At 37.8% G+C, this 14,709-nt stretch overlaps 1 protein-coding gene and 1 non-coding gene across 2 annotated transcripts in view; one reads left to right on the forward strand and one right to left on the reverse strand.

Moving 5' to 3' along the window:
• Positions 1-14,709, reverse strand: part of CANX (calnexin) — a 32,642-nt gene that overhangs the window by 8,377 nt on the left and 9,556 nt on the right. Inside the window, 8 exon segments of the mRNA XM_059695652.1 lie at positions 752-865; positions 3,085-3,274; positions 5,196-5,388; positions 6,199-6,280; positions 6,732-6,873; positions 7,405-7,463; positions 8,633-8,706; positions 8,995-9,171. Coding sequence (XP_059551635.1) covers positions 752-865; positions 3,085-3,274; positions 5,196-5,388; positions 6,199-6,280; positions 6,732-6,873; positions 7,405-7,463; positions 8,633-8,706; positions 8,995-9,168 — 1,028 coding nt within the window. The 5' untranslated portion in view covers positions 9,169-9,171.
• Positions 259-365, forward strand: LOC132236218 (U6 spliceosomal RNA). Its single transcript, XR_009453184.1, has one exon. It is a non-coding gene; the product is annotated as a U6 spliceosomal RNA (small nuclear RNA).

A 14,709-nucleotide genomic window follows, 5' to 3' on the forward strand; every position in this document is an offset into this window, starting at 1 on the left:
CTAGTAACTAGTTTCTCATGAGAGGTGCATTAAAAAGAGATACACAAAATAATTAAATCACCCTGCCCTGTGTTTCTCAGTGGTTAGAGCATCAGCCCCAGCACCCAAGGGCTGTGGGTTCAAATTCCTGGTCAAGGGCATGTACCTGAATTGTGTTGTGGAGAATCCAATCGATGTGTCTCTCACATCAATGTTTCTCTTTCTCCCTGTCCCTCCCTCCCTTCCACTCTCTGAAAAGCATTGGAAAAAATATCCTCTGTGCTCGTTTCAGCAGCACACATGCTAAAATTGGAATGATACAGAGAAGATTAGCATGGCCGCTGCACAAGGATGACACGCAAATTCGTGAAGTGTTCCATTAAAAATAAAAAACCCTCTGGTGAGGATTAACAATAAATAAATAAATAAATTAATTAATTAATTAAAAAAAATCTGTTGAGCTCTACACTTAAGTTTGGGCACTCAGCTAGCTTCATGTATAAGCTTTTACTTCAATAAAAAAGCAGGCAATTAGCCCGGTTTGTGTGGCTCAGTGTTTGAGTGTCAACCCATGAATCAAGAGGTCACCGATTCCATTCTAGGTCAGAACACATACCTGGGTTTCGGGCTCAATCCCCAGTAGGGGGGATGTAGGAGGCAGCCAATCAATTATTCGCTCTCATCATTGATGTTTCTCTCTCTTCCTCTTTAAAATCAATAAAAATTATTTTCTTAAAAAGCAGGTAATTAAAAAGTTAACTGAAACTTTTACCAATCCTCTGGCTTTTCCGCATCTGGATCAGCTACATATTCAGGCTCATCATCTAACCAGCCATCGGGCTTTGTGGCTTCTTCATCAGGAATTTTAGCAGGGGCATCTTCATCCCTTAAATAAATAAGAAAAAGCCAATTATGACAACAATGGCCAGAGAATCACAATGTGGTCCCCTTTGTGAATCTGAAGCAGGGCAATCTAAAACTATTTAGATCTTAATCTCAAAATCTCAAAACTCAAAATTCTTCCTAAAAATTATATGCAAATCATCCTGTATAATAAAAGCCCAGGTGGCGTCGTGCGACGTTGTCACAAGATGGCCGCCATAGATGGCCGCCCTCATGTCGTCACAAGATGGTCACCACAAGATGGCTGGCAGGTGAGGACAGTTGGGGGCAACTGGGCTAGCAGGGGAGGGCAGTTGGGGGCCATCAGGCCTACAGAGGGCAGTTAAGGGCGAGTTCAGGCCAGCAGGGGAGGGAGTTGGGGGCAATCAGGCCAGCAGAGGAAGGCAGTTGGGGGTGATCAGGCCAGCAGGGGAGCAGTTAGGCATCAATCAGGCTGGCAGGGGAGCGGTTAGGGGGCAATCAGGCTGGCAGGCAGGGTAGTGGTTAGGAGCCAGCAGTCCCGGATTGTGAGAGAGATGTCCGACCGGCAGTCAGACACCCCCCAAGGGATCCAGATTGGAGAGGGTGCAGGCTGGGCTGAGGGACACCCCTCCCCCACCCCGCCCCATGCACGAATTTCACGCACCAGGCCTCTAGTATATCTCATAAGGGCCTAGTCTCCAAAACATATCAAGAACTCTTACAACTCAATAATAAAAAGACAACCCAGCCCTAGCCAATTTAGCTCAGTGGAGAGAGAGTCAGCCGGCAGACTGAAGTGTCCCAGGTTCCATTCCTGGTCAGGGCACTGCCAAGGTTTTGGGCTCAATCCCTGGTGAGAGGGTGGGGATTGCAGGAAGCAGCCAATCAATGATTCTCTCTCATCATTGACTGTTTTTCTCTCCCTCTCCCTTCCTCTCTCTGAAACCAATAAAACCATATAAAAAGTATTTTTAAAAAAGAAGTACCAACTTTTGTACAGTTGATGAAAAATGGTGCGACTCTAGTTGGTAAGTGAAGACATCATTTTATCCTTGGCCATATTATTTTTGAAGTATGCTAGTTTTAAATCGTGTGAGAACCTGAGTTTGTACAACATTCAGCTGACCCTTATAAGCAGAGCATTCACACCCTCTGCTCCAAAATGAAACAGCCAGTTAAGGAATATTACTGAACAGCAAGGCTGAGTCCATATCTAATGTTCACCAAATACACAAGGAAACTTGGCATTTACACTAGTGCAGCATCCAAGTTCAGGAACCCGTACCTTAATTTAAGGGAGGAAAAACATCAACTAAAATTTCACTGCTAAGCTTAAGGAGATAGTTTTACAAATGGGAGGACAGTTTTATTATTTCTCTTTACGTACTTTTTGACATTTCCAGAAGCCAGTTTTCATTTCTCATCACTCTCCAGTTTGTACCCTACACAAAAGGCCATACATACTGAGCTCACTCCTGCGGCTATACTTCTACACACAATGTGCTACTTTCATACCATTTTCCATCTTTACCACTTAGTAACTCTCACCCCACCTTCAAATCTTAATTTGATTGGCACTGCTCCAAGAAACCACCCTGACTTATACTTGATGCTCTGGTCACCAAGTAACACCTACTATTAGAACGTTCACCAGATGCATGCCAACTTCAAATTATCAAGAGATAATTTGAAAACACCATGCATATATTTCTATTATATGTTTTATTGCTTAACACTTTATCAACAAGGAAATATACAAAGGGTGGAAATGAGGGCATCAGCAAAGAAGCTCCTTATGGGGCATAAAAGCTCAACTGGAGCCATGTGAGAGCTCATGTCCTTGTGGCTTTGTATCCCACTGCCCAACACAAAGCACGATCTCTTGAGTTTTATTTAAATAGGAAAAATATTATTTTCCAATTAAAATTTAAAATCTAAGGACTCAAGCTTTCAATGTGAACTCACAGAAGCATGTGAAAGGCCAGGCCAAGAGAACTGAGGTTATGCCATAAAGCAACCACGTCAGCACAAGCAAACACATTGATTTCAGCATTTTGTGGTTTGTAAAATGGTGACAGGCAATCCAGATGATCTGTATGGCCCCTCTTCCAGCCCCCTTTTGTCTATGTTTTTCCTACCATTTGAATTGCATCATAGACTATTAAAATGATCGGATCTAAACATTCATTTGTTGAAGCCACATGGAACACACAAAACACTCCATTGCACTCAAAGGCTCACCAGTCATCTGGTTTGACAGCATCAGGATCTGGTATTTTTGGTCTTTCATCCCAATCCTCAGGTTTCCGGTCTTCTGGGTCCTCAATTTCCCGGGAAGGATTTACAGGAGGAGTCATGTCATTTAGTAGATTTCCACTGTTGACAAGAGTTTGGTCCACTAGTATTTCAAAACTATTATCTGGATTCAAGACTAAAAAAAAGAAATTAAATGCAATTTTAAAAAGTTAATTAACCACTCATTCTCAAGCTCTCTTTACATACCACAAAAGATCATATTTATTACAGAAAACAGAAACATGAAGACCTCAGGCAACAAAGTCAGAACAAGATCTTGGGGGCCGTGAGCAAGTTAATCCTCTTGTAAATCATAAAAGCTAGTTCATCAGATTTTTAGGAATTAAAACAGATCATAGATAAAATTTTAAACACCAAAGACTTCATTTACAGACATTAAAAACATCAAAAATCAGCCCTAACCGGTCTGACTCAGTGGATAGAGCGTTGGCCTGCGGACTCAAGGGTCCCAGGTTCAATTCTGGTCAAGGGCATGTACCTTGGTTGCGGACACATCCCCAAGCAGGGAGTGTGCAGGAGGCAGCTGATCGATGTTTCTCTCTCATCGATGTTTCTACCTCTCTATCCCTCTCCCTTCCTCTCTGTAAAAAATCAATAAAATATATTTTTAAAAACATCAAAAATCAGAGACAAAAACAAAACAAAACCTAACAACAAAAAAACCAAAGGTACATAAACTAATGCAATTGGTCTGACACAAATGGTTACACACCAGTCAATAGGCAAACGAGTTTACTTATTATAACCACCCCTAGTAAAGGTCCATTTCCTCATTTTTTGAGTTGGTATTACCACCATCTATGTTAACAAAATTTCAAATTACAAAAACCTTTTATTTATTAAATCATATGTCTATTCATGGTTGTATTTTTGGGGTCCAATGGGAAATAAAAAACCACAATTTTAAATCCATAAAATTTTAAATCCAAGTGTGATTACGCTAAAGCCTGTATCTCACACCTACAAGTCTAATTGGCAACTGACTGGTTCATAGCACATCCAGAATACTATGGAAGACAATGGTGTACTAGGTCGCCTTTCTCAAGGATAATTAAATTAGCACTGTTATCAATGATATGTAGTCTCCTGGAAAGATTCGTGCACTTTTTTGTGAAGAGACCAAGTACAATACAGGATATTTATCTTTCAATAAAAAATTACATCTCTACTTATTATACACATACATGTATTTATTCACAAATGGTTAATACATATCACAATGTTATTTCAGATAATTCTAAAAATCTTCTTTATGTTTATTTCTATCTTCTGAATTTCTATACCAAATATGTATTACTATTGCTATGAAGAAAAAAGGTTATTGTATTCTTTAAGAAAAGAGGCATGTGTATATGTAATTTCAAACTAGGGGAAAAGCTTCATTAAAATAAAAATTCTATTCTAATGTCCAAATGATTAAATTCAATTGTTCAGGTGTTGGGAGTACCCAAGCAAACGTCAACTAAAAGATAATTTGAAAACACCATGCACATATTTCTATTACATGTTTTATTGCTTAACAATTTATCAACAAGAAAATATACAAAGGGTGGAAAATGAGGGCATCAGCAAAGAAGCTCCTTCTGAAACATAAAAGCTTATTTTCAAAATGCCTTAAACCCTAATTCTCAATTCAAATTATGGAAGAGAAGCTTAATTTTTCTTCTTCCTTTTTTGTCTTGTTTGCTTTTAATATTTTTTTAAATTGATTTCAGAGAGGAAGGGAGAGGGAGAGATAGAAACATCAATGATGAATAATTGATCGACTGCCTCCTGTACACCCTTTACTGTGGATGGAGCCTGCAACTCGGGGATGACCTCCTGGTTCAAAGGTTGATGCTCAACTACTGAGCCATGCCGGCTGGGCGAGAAGCTCCTTTTCGTGCTGAGACACTAAGTTCATTTCACTACCAAGATATTAAGTCAGTAGAGACTCTTATTTGCAGGCTTAGGTCTTCTCTAGATGTACTATCTTTACATTAAATGAATAATAAATCTGTAGTGCCATAAACCCCCAAACTATTGGTTTTTCTTACTTAATGTATAAAGATGTGTTTTCTTATCAGTAAAATAGGTCTTCAGATCTGCATCTGGTCTCTTAGCGTGCTTTTCTTCATATTCACCCGTTTTGGGGTTTTTGTGGCGGAAGATGAAGTGCAATTTATAGTCCTCTCCACATTTATCTGGACCAAACATGATTGTATAAGGAGTCTTGTCATGGAACTGATCCTTCAGAAACAAAAATGGATTTTAAGTAAATCAAAGTATTCAAAGCAACTTTTCAAAAATATGATATTTCTTTTTATAAAATCCCAAATAAATTAGTTTCACATTAAAAGAAAAGCTGATTCTGTGACAGCATGGATAGACCTAGAAGCCAAGTGACATTAAGTCAGATAAAGACGATATCATAATGTCACTTACAGGTGGAACCTAAAGAACAAAAATGAACAATACAGAAACCGAATCATTGATACAGAAACAAACGAATGGTTGCCAGATGGGAGGGGGTTTGAGGAGCTGGGTGAAAAAGGTAAAGGGATTAAGTAAAATTGGTAGTTACAAAAACAGCCATAGGCATGTAAAGTACAGCATAGGGAATATAGGCAATAATACTGTAATAACTACATATGGTGTCAGGTGGGTACTAGACTTATTGGGGGGTGTGGAGAATTCACCTCGTAAATCATAAATGTCTAACCACTATGCTGTACACCTGAAACTAATAAAATAATAATGAAACTGTATTAGAAAAATTTAAAAAAAAGAAAAGCCGATTGGTTTATGAGGTTCATATAGATACCAGTGAAAAGGGATAACAGAAATTATTAGGAAATTTTACATGAGAATATTATGGAAGTGCTTAAAAAACAAAGCAATGTACATATCTAGATAGTTACTGCTTCTTTCATAAAACAAAGAAATACATTTGTTAAAAAAAATTACACAGAACAGAAATCAGGAATAAGAACAGTTTTCACATTTCAAATCCTGAAAGATAATTATGGGTGGCTATATAAAGAAACAGGAAGTACTTACCAAGTTTAGTTCCGGGGTTTTGGAAAGCAGCTTCACATAGGCACCACCACATTCTATTCCATTTTGGAAATTAACCTCATACCTAATTTCAGAGAGAAAAGCAGAAAATCATATGGCATTTTGAAATATCAAATTTCTTCATTACCCTTTTCCCCATCTTGGTCTCATGTTTAATCATAGGTCATATGTTTGTCTTTCGGAAAGATTCCATCTTCTATTGCTTTGAATGGCTTCCCAATCCTCCAAAATTAATAAGTAAAATAAAATAAAAGCTTAATGCAGATTCCCCGTAAATACTTTTTGCAAATTCCAGAAGTTCATTTGCTATTAGGAGAAAGAATAGCCAGTTTCTTTCTAAATAATTTATTGGGCAGGAAAATAACATTACAAGATGCCTAAATGCACTAAAAAATCCCTATTATAACATATAATAATTCTCATAATTTTTTAATGTAGAGTAATAGTTTTATAAAATTATGTCTTCTGATATCACCCATCCTAGAAAGCTTCTATCAAAGAAGTGTGTCACTTACTGAACAATGAGAGGCTTGGTTTCAAACAGGAAGGGCTTGTTCAGTTTAGCAGAGATCGCATGATGCTTGGCCCGAGACATCAATACAAGTCCTTTGTCCCCTGGAAGTTTTGTTTCCTTCATTTCATCTACCTCCCATTTTCCTACAAAACACACAGAAAAGTTCCACTCCTTAAATGTACCTTTGAAGGTCCTTTAAATGATAGAAAACAAAACTCAAAGTTGTGCAAGTGTATCACACAGACATATTCCATTTACCTACGAAAGCTGGCCTATTAATATTACACACACATATTAGGATATGTTTTTTTAAAACCTATAGCATATGCTTAAAAAAGACCTGCCATTTCCAACACACAACACCATAGATGCTAAATTCCCTTTCCATTTTATGGTGTAAAACAAACAGGTCTAACCCTTTAACTATAACGGAACGCATAAATACAGCACAATTTGTAAGGAAAAAAAAATCTTAAAATGTGAACATACTCCTTTTAAACTAGTTTTTTTAAATTTAAATTCCTTATTGTTTAAAGTATTACATATGTCTCCTTTTTCCCTCATTGACCCCTCCCCAGCTGTTCCCACCCCCCAGCTTAAACTATTCTTAAGAGAATCACGGAAATGCTTCAAACTTCAATCTGCTATTATATTCAAGTCAAATGAACTCTCACCATCATATTTGGCAATTTCATCATCAGTGTCATCTTTCTTGGCTTTGGATAAAATCCACCTGTAATTAAGACAAACCCCCAAATTAAGGTCCAAATAGCAAAAGCAGGATCTAGCCAGCTCTTTCTAGCCTACTTAACCACTCTACTTTTAAGTTGGTGGTCTAGTTTCATTTTTTTTGCAAGTATCTGTCCAATTTTCCCAACACCATTTATTGAAGATACCATCTTGACTCCATTGTATGCTCTTGCCTCCTTTGTCAAATATTACTTGAACATAATGGCTTAGATTGATTTCTGGGGTCTCTGTTCTATCCCATCAATCTATATGCCTATTTTTGTGCCAGTACCGGGCTGTTTTGATTATGATGGCTTTATAGTATAACTTGATATCTCACCACTCTACTTTTAAATGTCACATAAGTAGTGATAACATATTGTGCTCAATTCACAAACCTGTAAGAAAAAGTATCAAAACCATCACATAATTCCACTTTTTTTAAGACTCAAGAGAAAAAAATTTTCCTCAAAGAACAAAATATAGGGTGGAACCCAGCTAACATGGTTCAGTGGTTGAGTATTGACTTATGAACCAGGAGGTCACAATTCGATTCCCGGTTAGGGCACATGCCCAGGTTGCGGGCTCGATCCCCAGCGAGGGGCGTGCAGGTGGCAGCTGATCAATGATTTTCTCTCATCATTGATCTTTCTCTCTTCCTCTCTCTCTTCTTCTCTGAAATCAATAAAAATATATTGTAAATTATACAATATATGTATATGGTGGAGGAGGAGAGAGAAATGGAAGCGATTACCGCATGTTTTAAAGGACTATTTTCCTAAATGGGCGTGAACCCCAGAGATATAAAATAATTATCACAATTTCACTATACAAGATGCTATTCTAAAAGGAATCCACTAGCCCTGACCTGTGTGGCTCAGTTGGTTGGAGCATCGTCCCATACACCGAAAGGTGGTGTGTGTTTCCTAGTCAGGGCACATAACTGGGTTGCAGATGTGGTCCTGGGTCAGGGGGAATATGGGAGGCAACAGATTTTCTCTCTCTCTCACTTTGCTGTCTCTCTGTTGCTCTTTTTCAAAAGTCAATAAAAAGCATATCCTCGGTTGAGGAAAATAAGATAAATAAATAAATAAATAAATAAATAAGTAAGGAAGGAATTCAGTATTCCCCCACTTACATGTTACCTGATCTCCCCCCCTAGGAAACACTTACCCAGACAGAGTTCCTCGGTCAAAGGAATCAGCAAAATACACTTCCCCTGTTGGAACTGGAGCTTTGTAGGTAACCTACAAATATAAAATAAGTGTCAAATATAAAAATAAATTAAGAATTGAAATTTTCAACATTCCTTTCTTAGTAGGATTTATTCTCTTGATTTGCTTTTATTTAACCACAAAACTCTCCTATCTTAGCTAGCCCTTGAATTCAATCTATATTATTTGATATCGCAAAGGATGCCAGAGAGATCAGCAAGTATTTTAATAGATTAGCTTTTCCTTTGAAAAATATCCAATCAATCTTCACCCTTTGATTATCTCAAAAGGTAAAACAAAGATTCAAAGACCACTTCAAACCTTTGGAGATGGAGGAGTGCTGGTCTCTGGTTTCGATTTTGAGTCTTCTACCTCTTCAATGACATCATCCAGGTCATCCTCAATATCAATCACGTCATCATCATGGCCCTCATGAGCCTGAATGACAGCAGTTCCAAGGACGAGCAACACACACAGCAACCACTTCTCTTCCATGATCTACATACAACAAGAGTAAAGTAAGTTAAATGTTATCGCCTCCGTTTAAAAATTTTGTCAAGACCAATAACCCCTCCTCTCACTTAAAATAAAGGCTTTCAATTCAGAACTAAAAGGAACTTTATAGTGAATATCTCATTTTACAAATAAAGGAAATAAGCCCAAAGAGTCAGGGGTTTTCCTATCTAGTTCGAAAGATTCAATTTCAAGAATATTTCAAAATAAAACTCAAAAATAAACAATTGTCCTAAAAAACAACAAAAAAACCCACAAAAAAATCAATTGTCATATCATGTTGGCTCCACGGAGCTAGAATATTAAAATACAATTTCAAATTAACCTCTTGCATTTGTAAAAAGCTTGACAAATGACAAAAGCCCCTTTTGTATATTAATTTACCAGTACTGATTAAAACATTACAAGGAAATTGGTAACAGAGGAACCAACTAGCCTCACATTAAATACTTAATATAGATACTGCTGCTATTGTTCAAAGATCAAGGGTAGATATAGTTTTAAATTAGTGTTTGAAGACTAAAGAAAACAAATTAAACCAAATCCCAGCTACTTTTATCTATTATTTTCTAAACACTTAAGTGCCTTGTGTGTTGTATTATAGTGTCAGTGGGTCCTCTTTCCAAGGACTACAGATCCAAGGACCTAAAAACTGAGCCACATGGATGCACAAAATGATTTGGTAGTATGTAGTTGAGTTTCAATTCTGCAAGATAAAGAGATAAAGGTAACAGGTGCACAATGTGACTGTACCTAATGTCACTGAATTGTACACTTAATGATTAAGATGACAAATCTTATAAATGTGTTCATCACAATAAAAAAGAAAGAAAACTGCCCTTGCTAGGTAGCTCAGTTGGTTAGAGCATCATCCTGATAAGCCAAGGTTGTGAGTTTGACCCCTGGTCAGGGCACATTCAAGAATCAACCAATAAATGCATGAACATATCTCTCTGTCTCCAATCAATCAATCTTTTAAAAAAAGAAAGAAAACTGAGCTTAATTCTTTTGGTCTCCTGTTTACAATGGAGACCTTTATTTCTCAGGTAAAATCCAAAACAAACAAAAACAAAAAAAGAACTGAAATAAAGGGCTCCTTCATAAACTTCAATAGCCCCAATTCACAACCATGATTGTCATTTAACCAATTGTCTAGAAAAAAAAATGTAAATCAAATTATCCTAGTGCTGAATTTAATAACATATTCCTATAAACTAACCCTTTGAAGTGAGTAAACTGGGCTAGACTTTCATGTATCATTTGGTGGCATTTCTTTTATTTAACGGATCTTGGGACTGTGTTCACAAAATGAAAAAGGTAAAGTTCACTGGATTCCTAAACACTTAGCATTTAGGCAGTACAGAAAATACAAATGCTCAATAAAGTCATCCATAATCTTTCCTAGGACTGGTAACAGTTTTTAGAAGAAACTTTCAATGTCAACATTCTGCTATGGTTTCTTATATATTTAAAAAAATACTAATAATCTCTTACTCACTGGAAATACCTGTAATCGCTGCTGTCAAAATAGTATACATGGCATAGCAATATGGCTTTGTTTATTTACAACTACAAGGGTTCTCTAAAACCACACAGATGGATTCAACACTTTTATCTAAATTAACTCTATACAACACCCAGGTTCACTCTCCTAGAAACAATGCTATAAATGGTGGTGAGAGCCCTGGCCAGTGGGTCAGTAGGTTGAGCATTGACCCATATATCAAAAGGTTGCAGGTTCAACCCCTGGTCAGAGTGCATATGGGAGGTAAACTGACTGATGTTGTTTTCTTACATCCATGTCTGTCTGTCTCTCTCTGTCTGTCTGTCTGTCTCTCTCTCAAAAAAAAAAAAATCAATAAAACATGATCGTGTTGAGGCTTAAAAAAAGATAGTAATTTTCAAAAAACAGTGGTTGGGCCTGACTGGCATGGTTCCAGTGGTTGAGCATCAACCTATGAACCAGGAGGTCATGGTTTGATTCCTGGTCACGGCACATGTCCAGGCTGCAGGCTCAATCCCCATTGAGGAACAGATCATGCAAGAGGCAGCAATCAATTATTCTCTCTCATCATTGATGTTTCTATCTCTCTCTCCCTCTCTGAAATAAATAAAAATATATATTTTTAAAATACAGTAGTTGGATTCCCAGGGATAAACTACAAAACAAAATTAGCCCAGCCCTGGCCTGTTTACTCAGTGGTTAGTGTCGGCCCCCAGATGGAAGGGTCTCGGGTTTGATTCCCAGTCAAGGACACGTGTGTTTCTCCTGTCGATGTGTCTTTCTCAGATAATTTTTCTCTCTCTCCCTCCTTCCTTTCTCTCTCTCTCTCTCTCTCTTTTTAATATATTTTATTGATTTTTTTTACAGAGAGGAAGGGAGAGGGATAGAGAGTTAGAAACATCGATGAGAGAGAAACACCGATCAGCTGCCTCCTGCACACCCCCTATTGGGGATGTGCCTGCAACCAAGGTACATGCCCTTGACTGGAATCAAACTTGGGACCCTTGAGTCCGCAGGCCGACACTCTATCCACTGAGCCAAACCAGTCAGAACTCCACTCTCTCTCTCTTAAAAAAAAAAAAAAAAATCAATGGAAAAAATATCCTCGAGTGAGGATTAAAAAACAAAAAAACTAAATCAGCTAAAACAATAGTTACAACTTTTTAAAAGTAAAAAAAAAAAAAAAAAAAAGTGGTAAGAACAGTAGTAACTGAATAAAACAAAAACTAATGGATTAATTAGGACTATGTAATGAAGCTGGAACACTGTTGCTTTAAGAAAAAGCTAGTCAGGGAGATGAACTAGTAGGCTACTTACCTTTAATAAAGGAAGGACTGATTTTTCTCACAATAATTTTTAATTTGTTGCTATATTGTTACTATGGAATGAATTATATTTCCCTAAAATTAATATATTGAAGCCCTAACTCCCAAAGTGACTGACTATATTTGGAGGCAGGACCTTCAAGAAAGTAATTAAAAAAGATCATAAAGGTGGGGCCCTAATCCAGGAGGACTGGTGTCCACATAAGAGGCGTGCTTATGAACAAAGACAAGTCCATGTGAGGACACAGTGAGATGGTAGCTCTCTGCTAATCAAGGACAAAGTCCTCACCAGAAAATGACCCTGCTGACACCTTGGTCAGAAATCAAACCATGACCTCTTGATTCATGGGTTGATGTTCAACCACTGAGCAACACCAGCTGAGCTACATATGCAGTTTTAACAACTGGAATTTGCCAATACTCCCAAGAAAATAGTGCAGTCAATAGGTCTAATTCCAAGAGCTACTATTAAGCCATCTTAAATGTTCCAAGTCTTATTAGAAACCTATCCACACTTACAATTGAAGACTATATTTTAACACGAACTAGCCTGGTTGGTGTGGCTTAGTGGTTGAGCGTTGACCTATGAACCAGGAGGTCACAGTTTGATTCCCAGTCAGGGCACATGCCCAGGTTGCGGGCTTGATCTGCAGTGGGGGTGTGCAGGAGGCAGCTGATCAATAATTCTCTCTCATTATTGATGTTTCTATCTCTCTCCCTTCCTCTTTGAAATCAATAAAAAAAATTTTTAAAGATGATCTAATTCTCTACTTTGTTACTGAAAATTCAACATTACCAAGAAACAAAATCTCCCCTCATTTTAGTCCTCCTACATCAAATAGTCCTTTTAAAAGATAGCACATATGGCCCTGACCGGTTTGGCTCAGTGGATAGAGTGTTGGCCTGCGGACTGAAGGGTCCCAGGTTTGATTCTGGCCAAGGGCATGTACTTTGGTTGCGGGCACATCCCCAGTGGGAGATGTGCAGGAGGCAGCTAATCGATGTTTCTAACTCTCTATCCCTCTTCCTTCCTCTCTGTAAAAAAATCAATAAAATATATTTTAAAAAATAAATTAAAAAAAATAAATAAAAGAGCACACATGGAGCAGGTACGTAAAAAAGATACTGCACTATTATGCTTACTAGAAGAAAACACAAAATTTAGTTGATCTTGGGCTTGACAATGAGCTTTTAATACAACATCAAAAGCAAGATACCTGAAAGAAAAAAGACTTTTAAAATTAAAAACCTCAACTCTGTGAAAGACACATAAAATTAAAAGACAAATCAGACCAAGAGAAAACATTTGCAAAATTCATATCTTACAACAGACTGGTTTCAAAATACTCGAAAAACTCAAATTTAACAATAAGAAACAAACCACTCAATTAAAAAATGGGTAAGCCTGGACAGTGTGGCTCAGTGGTTGAGCTCTGACCCATGAACCAGGAGGTCATGGTTAGGACACATGCACGGGTTATGGGGTTGATCCCCAGTAGGGGCATGCAGGAGCCTGTTTGATGATGTTCTTTTCTGATCTGTTTCTATCTCTATCCCTCTCCCTTCCTCTCTCTCTAAAAATCAATAAAAAACATATAAAAGAACATATTAAAAAATAAATAACTCATTGGGTTTAAAAATAAAAAAATCCTATATGCTAAGTGTCCAGCCATCCATTCAACCAATCAAAGTGTAATATGCTAATGATATGCTAAGGTTGCCCAACCGCTCACTATGACATGCACTGACCACCAGGGGGCAGATGCTCCGACCAGTAGCCTAGCTTGCTGCTGGGGTCCAGCTGATTGGGACTGAGCAAGACAGGCTGGACTTGCCCTGGAGCCCTCCCACATTCCTCCCCAGCCCGATCATACACCGGTGGGGTCTCTTGGCCTGGCCTGTGCTCTCTCGCAATCTGGGACCCTTCAGCAATGTCGGAGAGCTGGTTTCGGCTCGACCCCGCAGGCCGGGGCAAGGGAACCCACTGGTGCATGAATTTGTACATCAGGCTTCTAGTAAATATATAAAAAAACAGGCTAAAGATGTAAACAAAGACCTCATTCAAAGAAAATATTCAAATGGCAAATGAGCATGGAAAAAAGATGCCCAATAACACTTGCCATTACATAATTGCAAATTAAAACATTATACCACCATACACCTGTTAGAATGGCGAAAAACAAAAAACAAACAAAAACCTGGCAAGGATGTGAAACAAGATAAACTCCTATTTCATTGCTGAATAGGTAAGCATAGTGAAACTATTCTGTATGCTATATATAATTATGGATGCATGGCACTATGCATTTGTCAAAACCCATTAAAACTTTACAGCACAAAGAAAGTATCTAAACGTATGAAAAATTTTACAAATCATCTAGGACAGCCGTGGGCAAACTATGGCCCACGGGCCAGATCCGGCCCGTTTGAAATGAATAAAACTAAAAAAAGAAAAAAAAAAAAAAAAAGAAAAAAAGACCGTACCCTTTTATGTAATGATGTTTACTTTGAATTTATATTAGTTTACACAAACACTCCATCCATGCTTTTGTTCCGGCCCTCCGGTCCAGTTTAAGAATCCATTGTGGCCCTCGAGTCAAAAAGTTTGCCCACCCCTGATCTAGGAGGTCAAGTGACCCAAGGATAGCATGCAGGATGTAATACAATCTAATGTATTATAGATAAATGAAAAAA

The sequence above is a fragment of the Myotis daubentonii genome, chromosome 5 (assembly GCF_963259705.1).
Source record: "Myotis daubentonii chromosome 5, mMyoDau2.1, whole genome shotgun sequence".
NCBI classification, from domain to species: Eukaryota; Metazoa; Chordata; class Mammalia; order Chiroptera; family Vespertilionidae; genus Myotis; species Myotis daubentonii.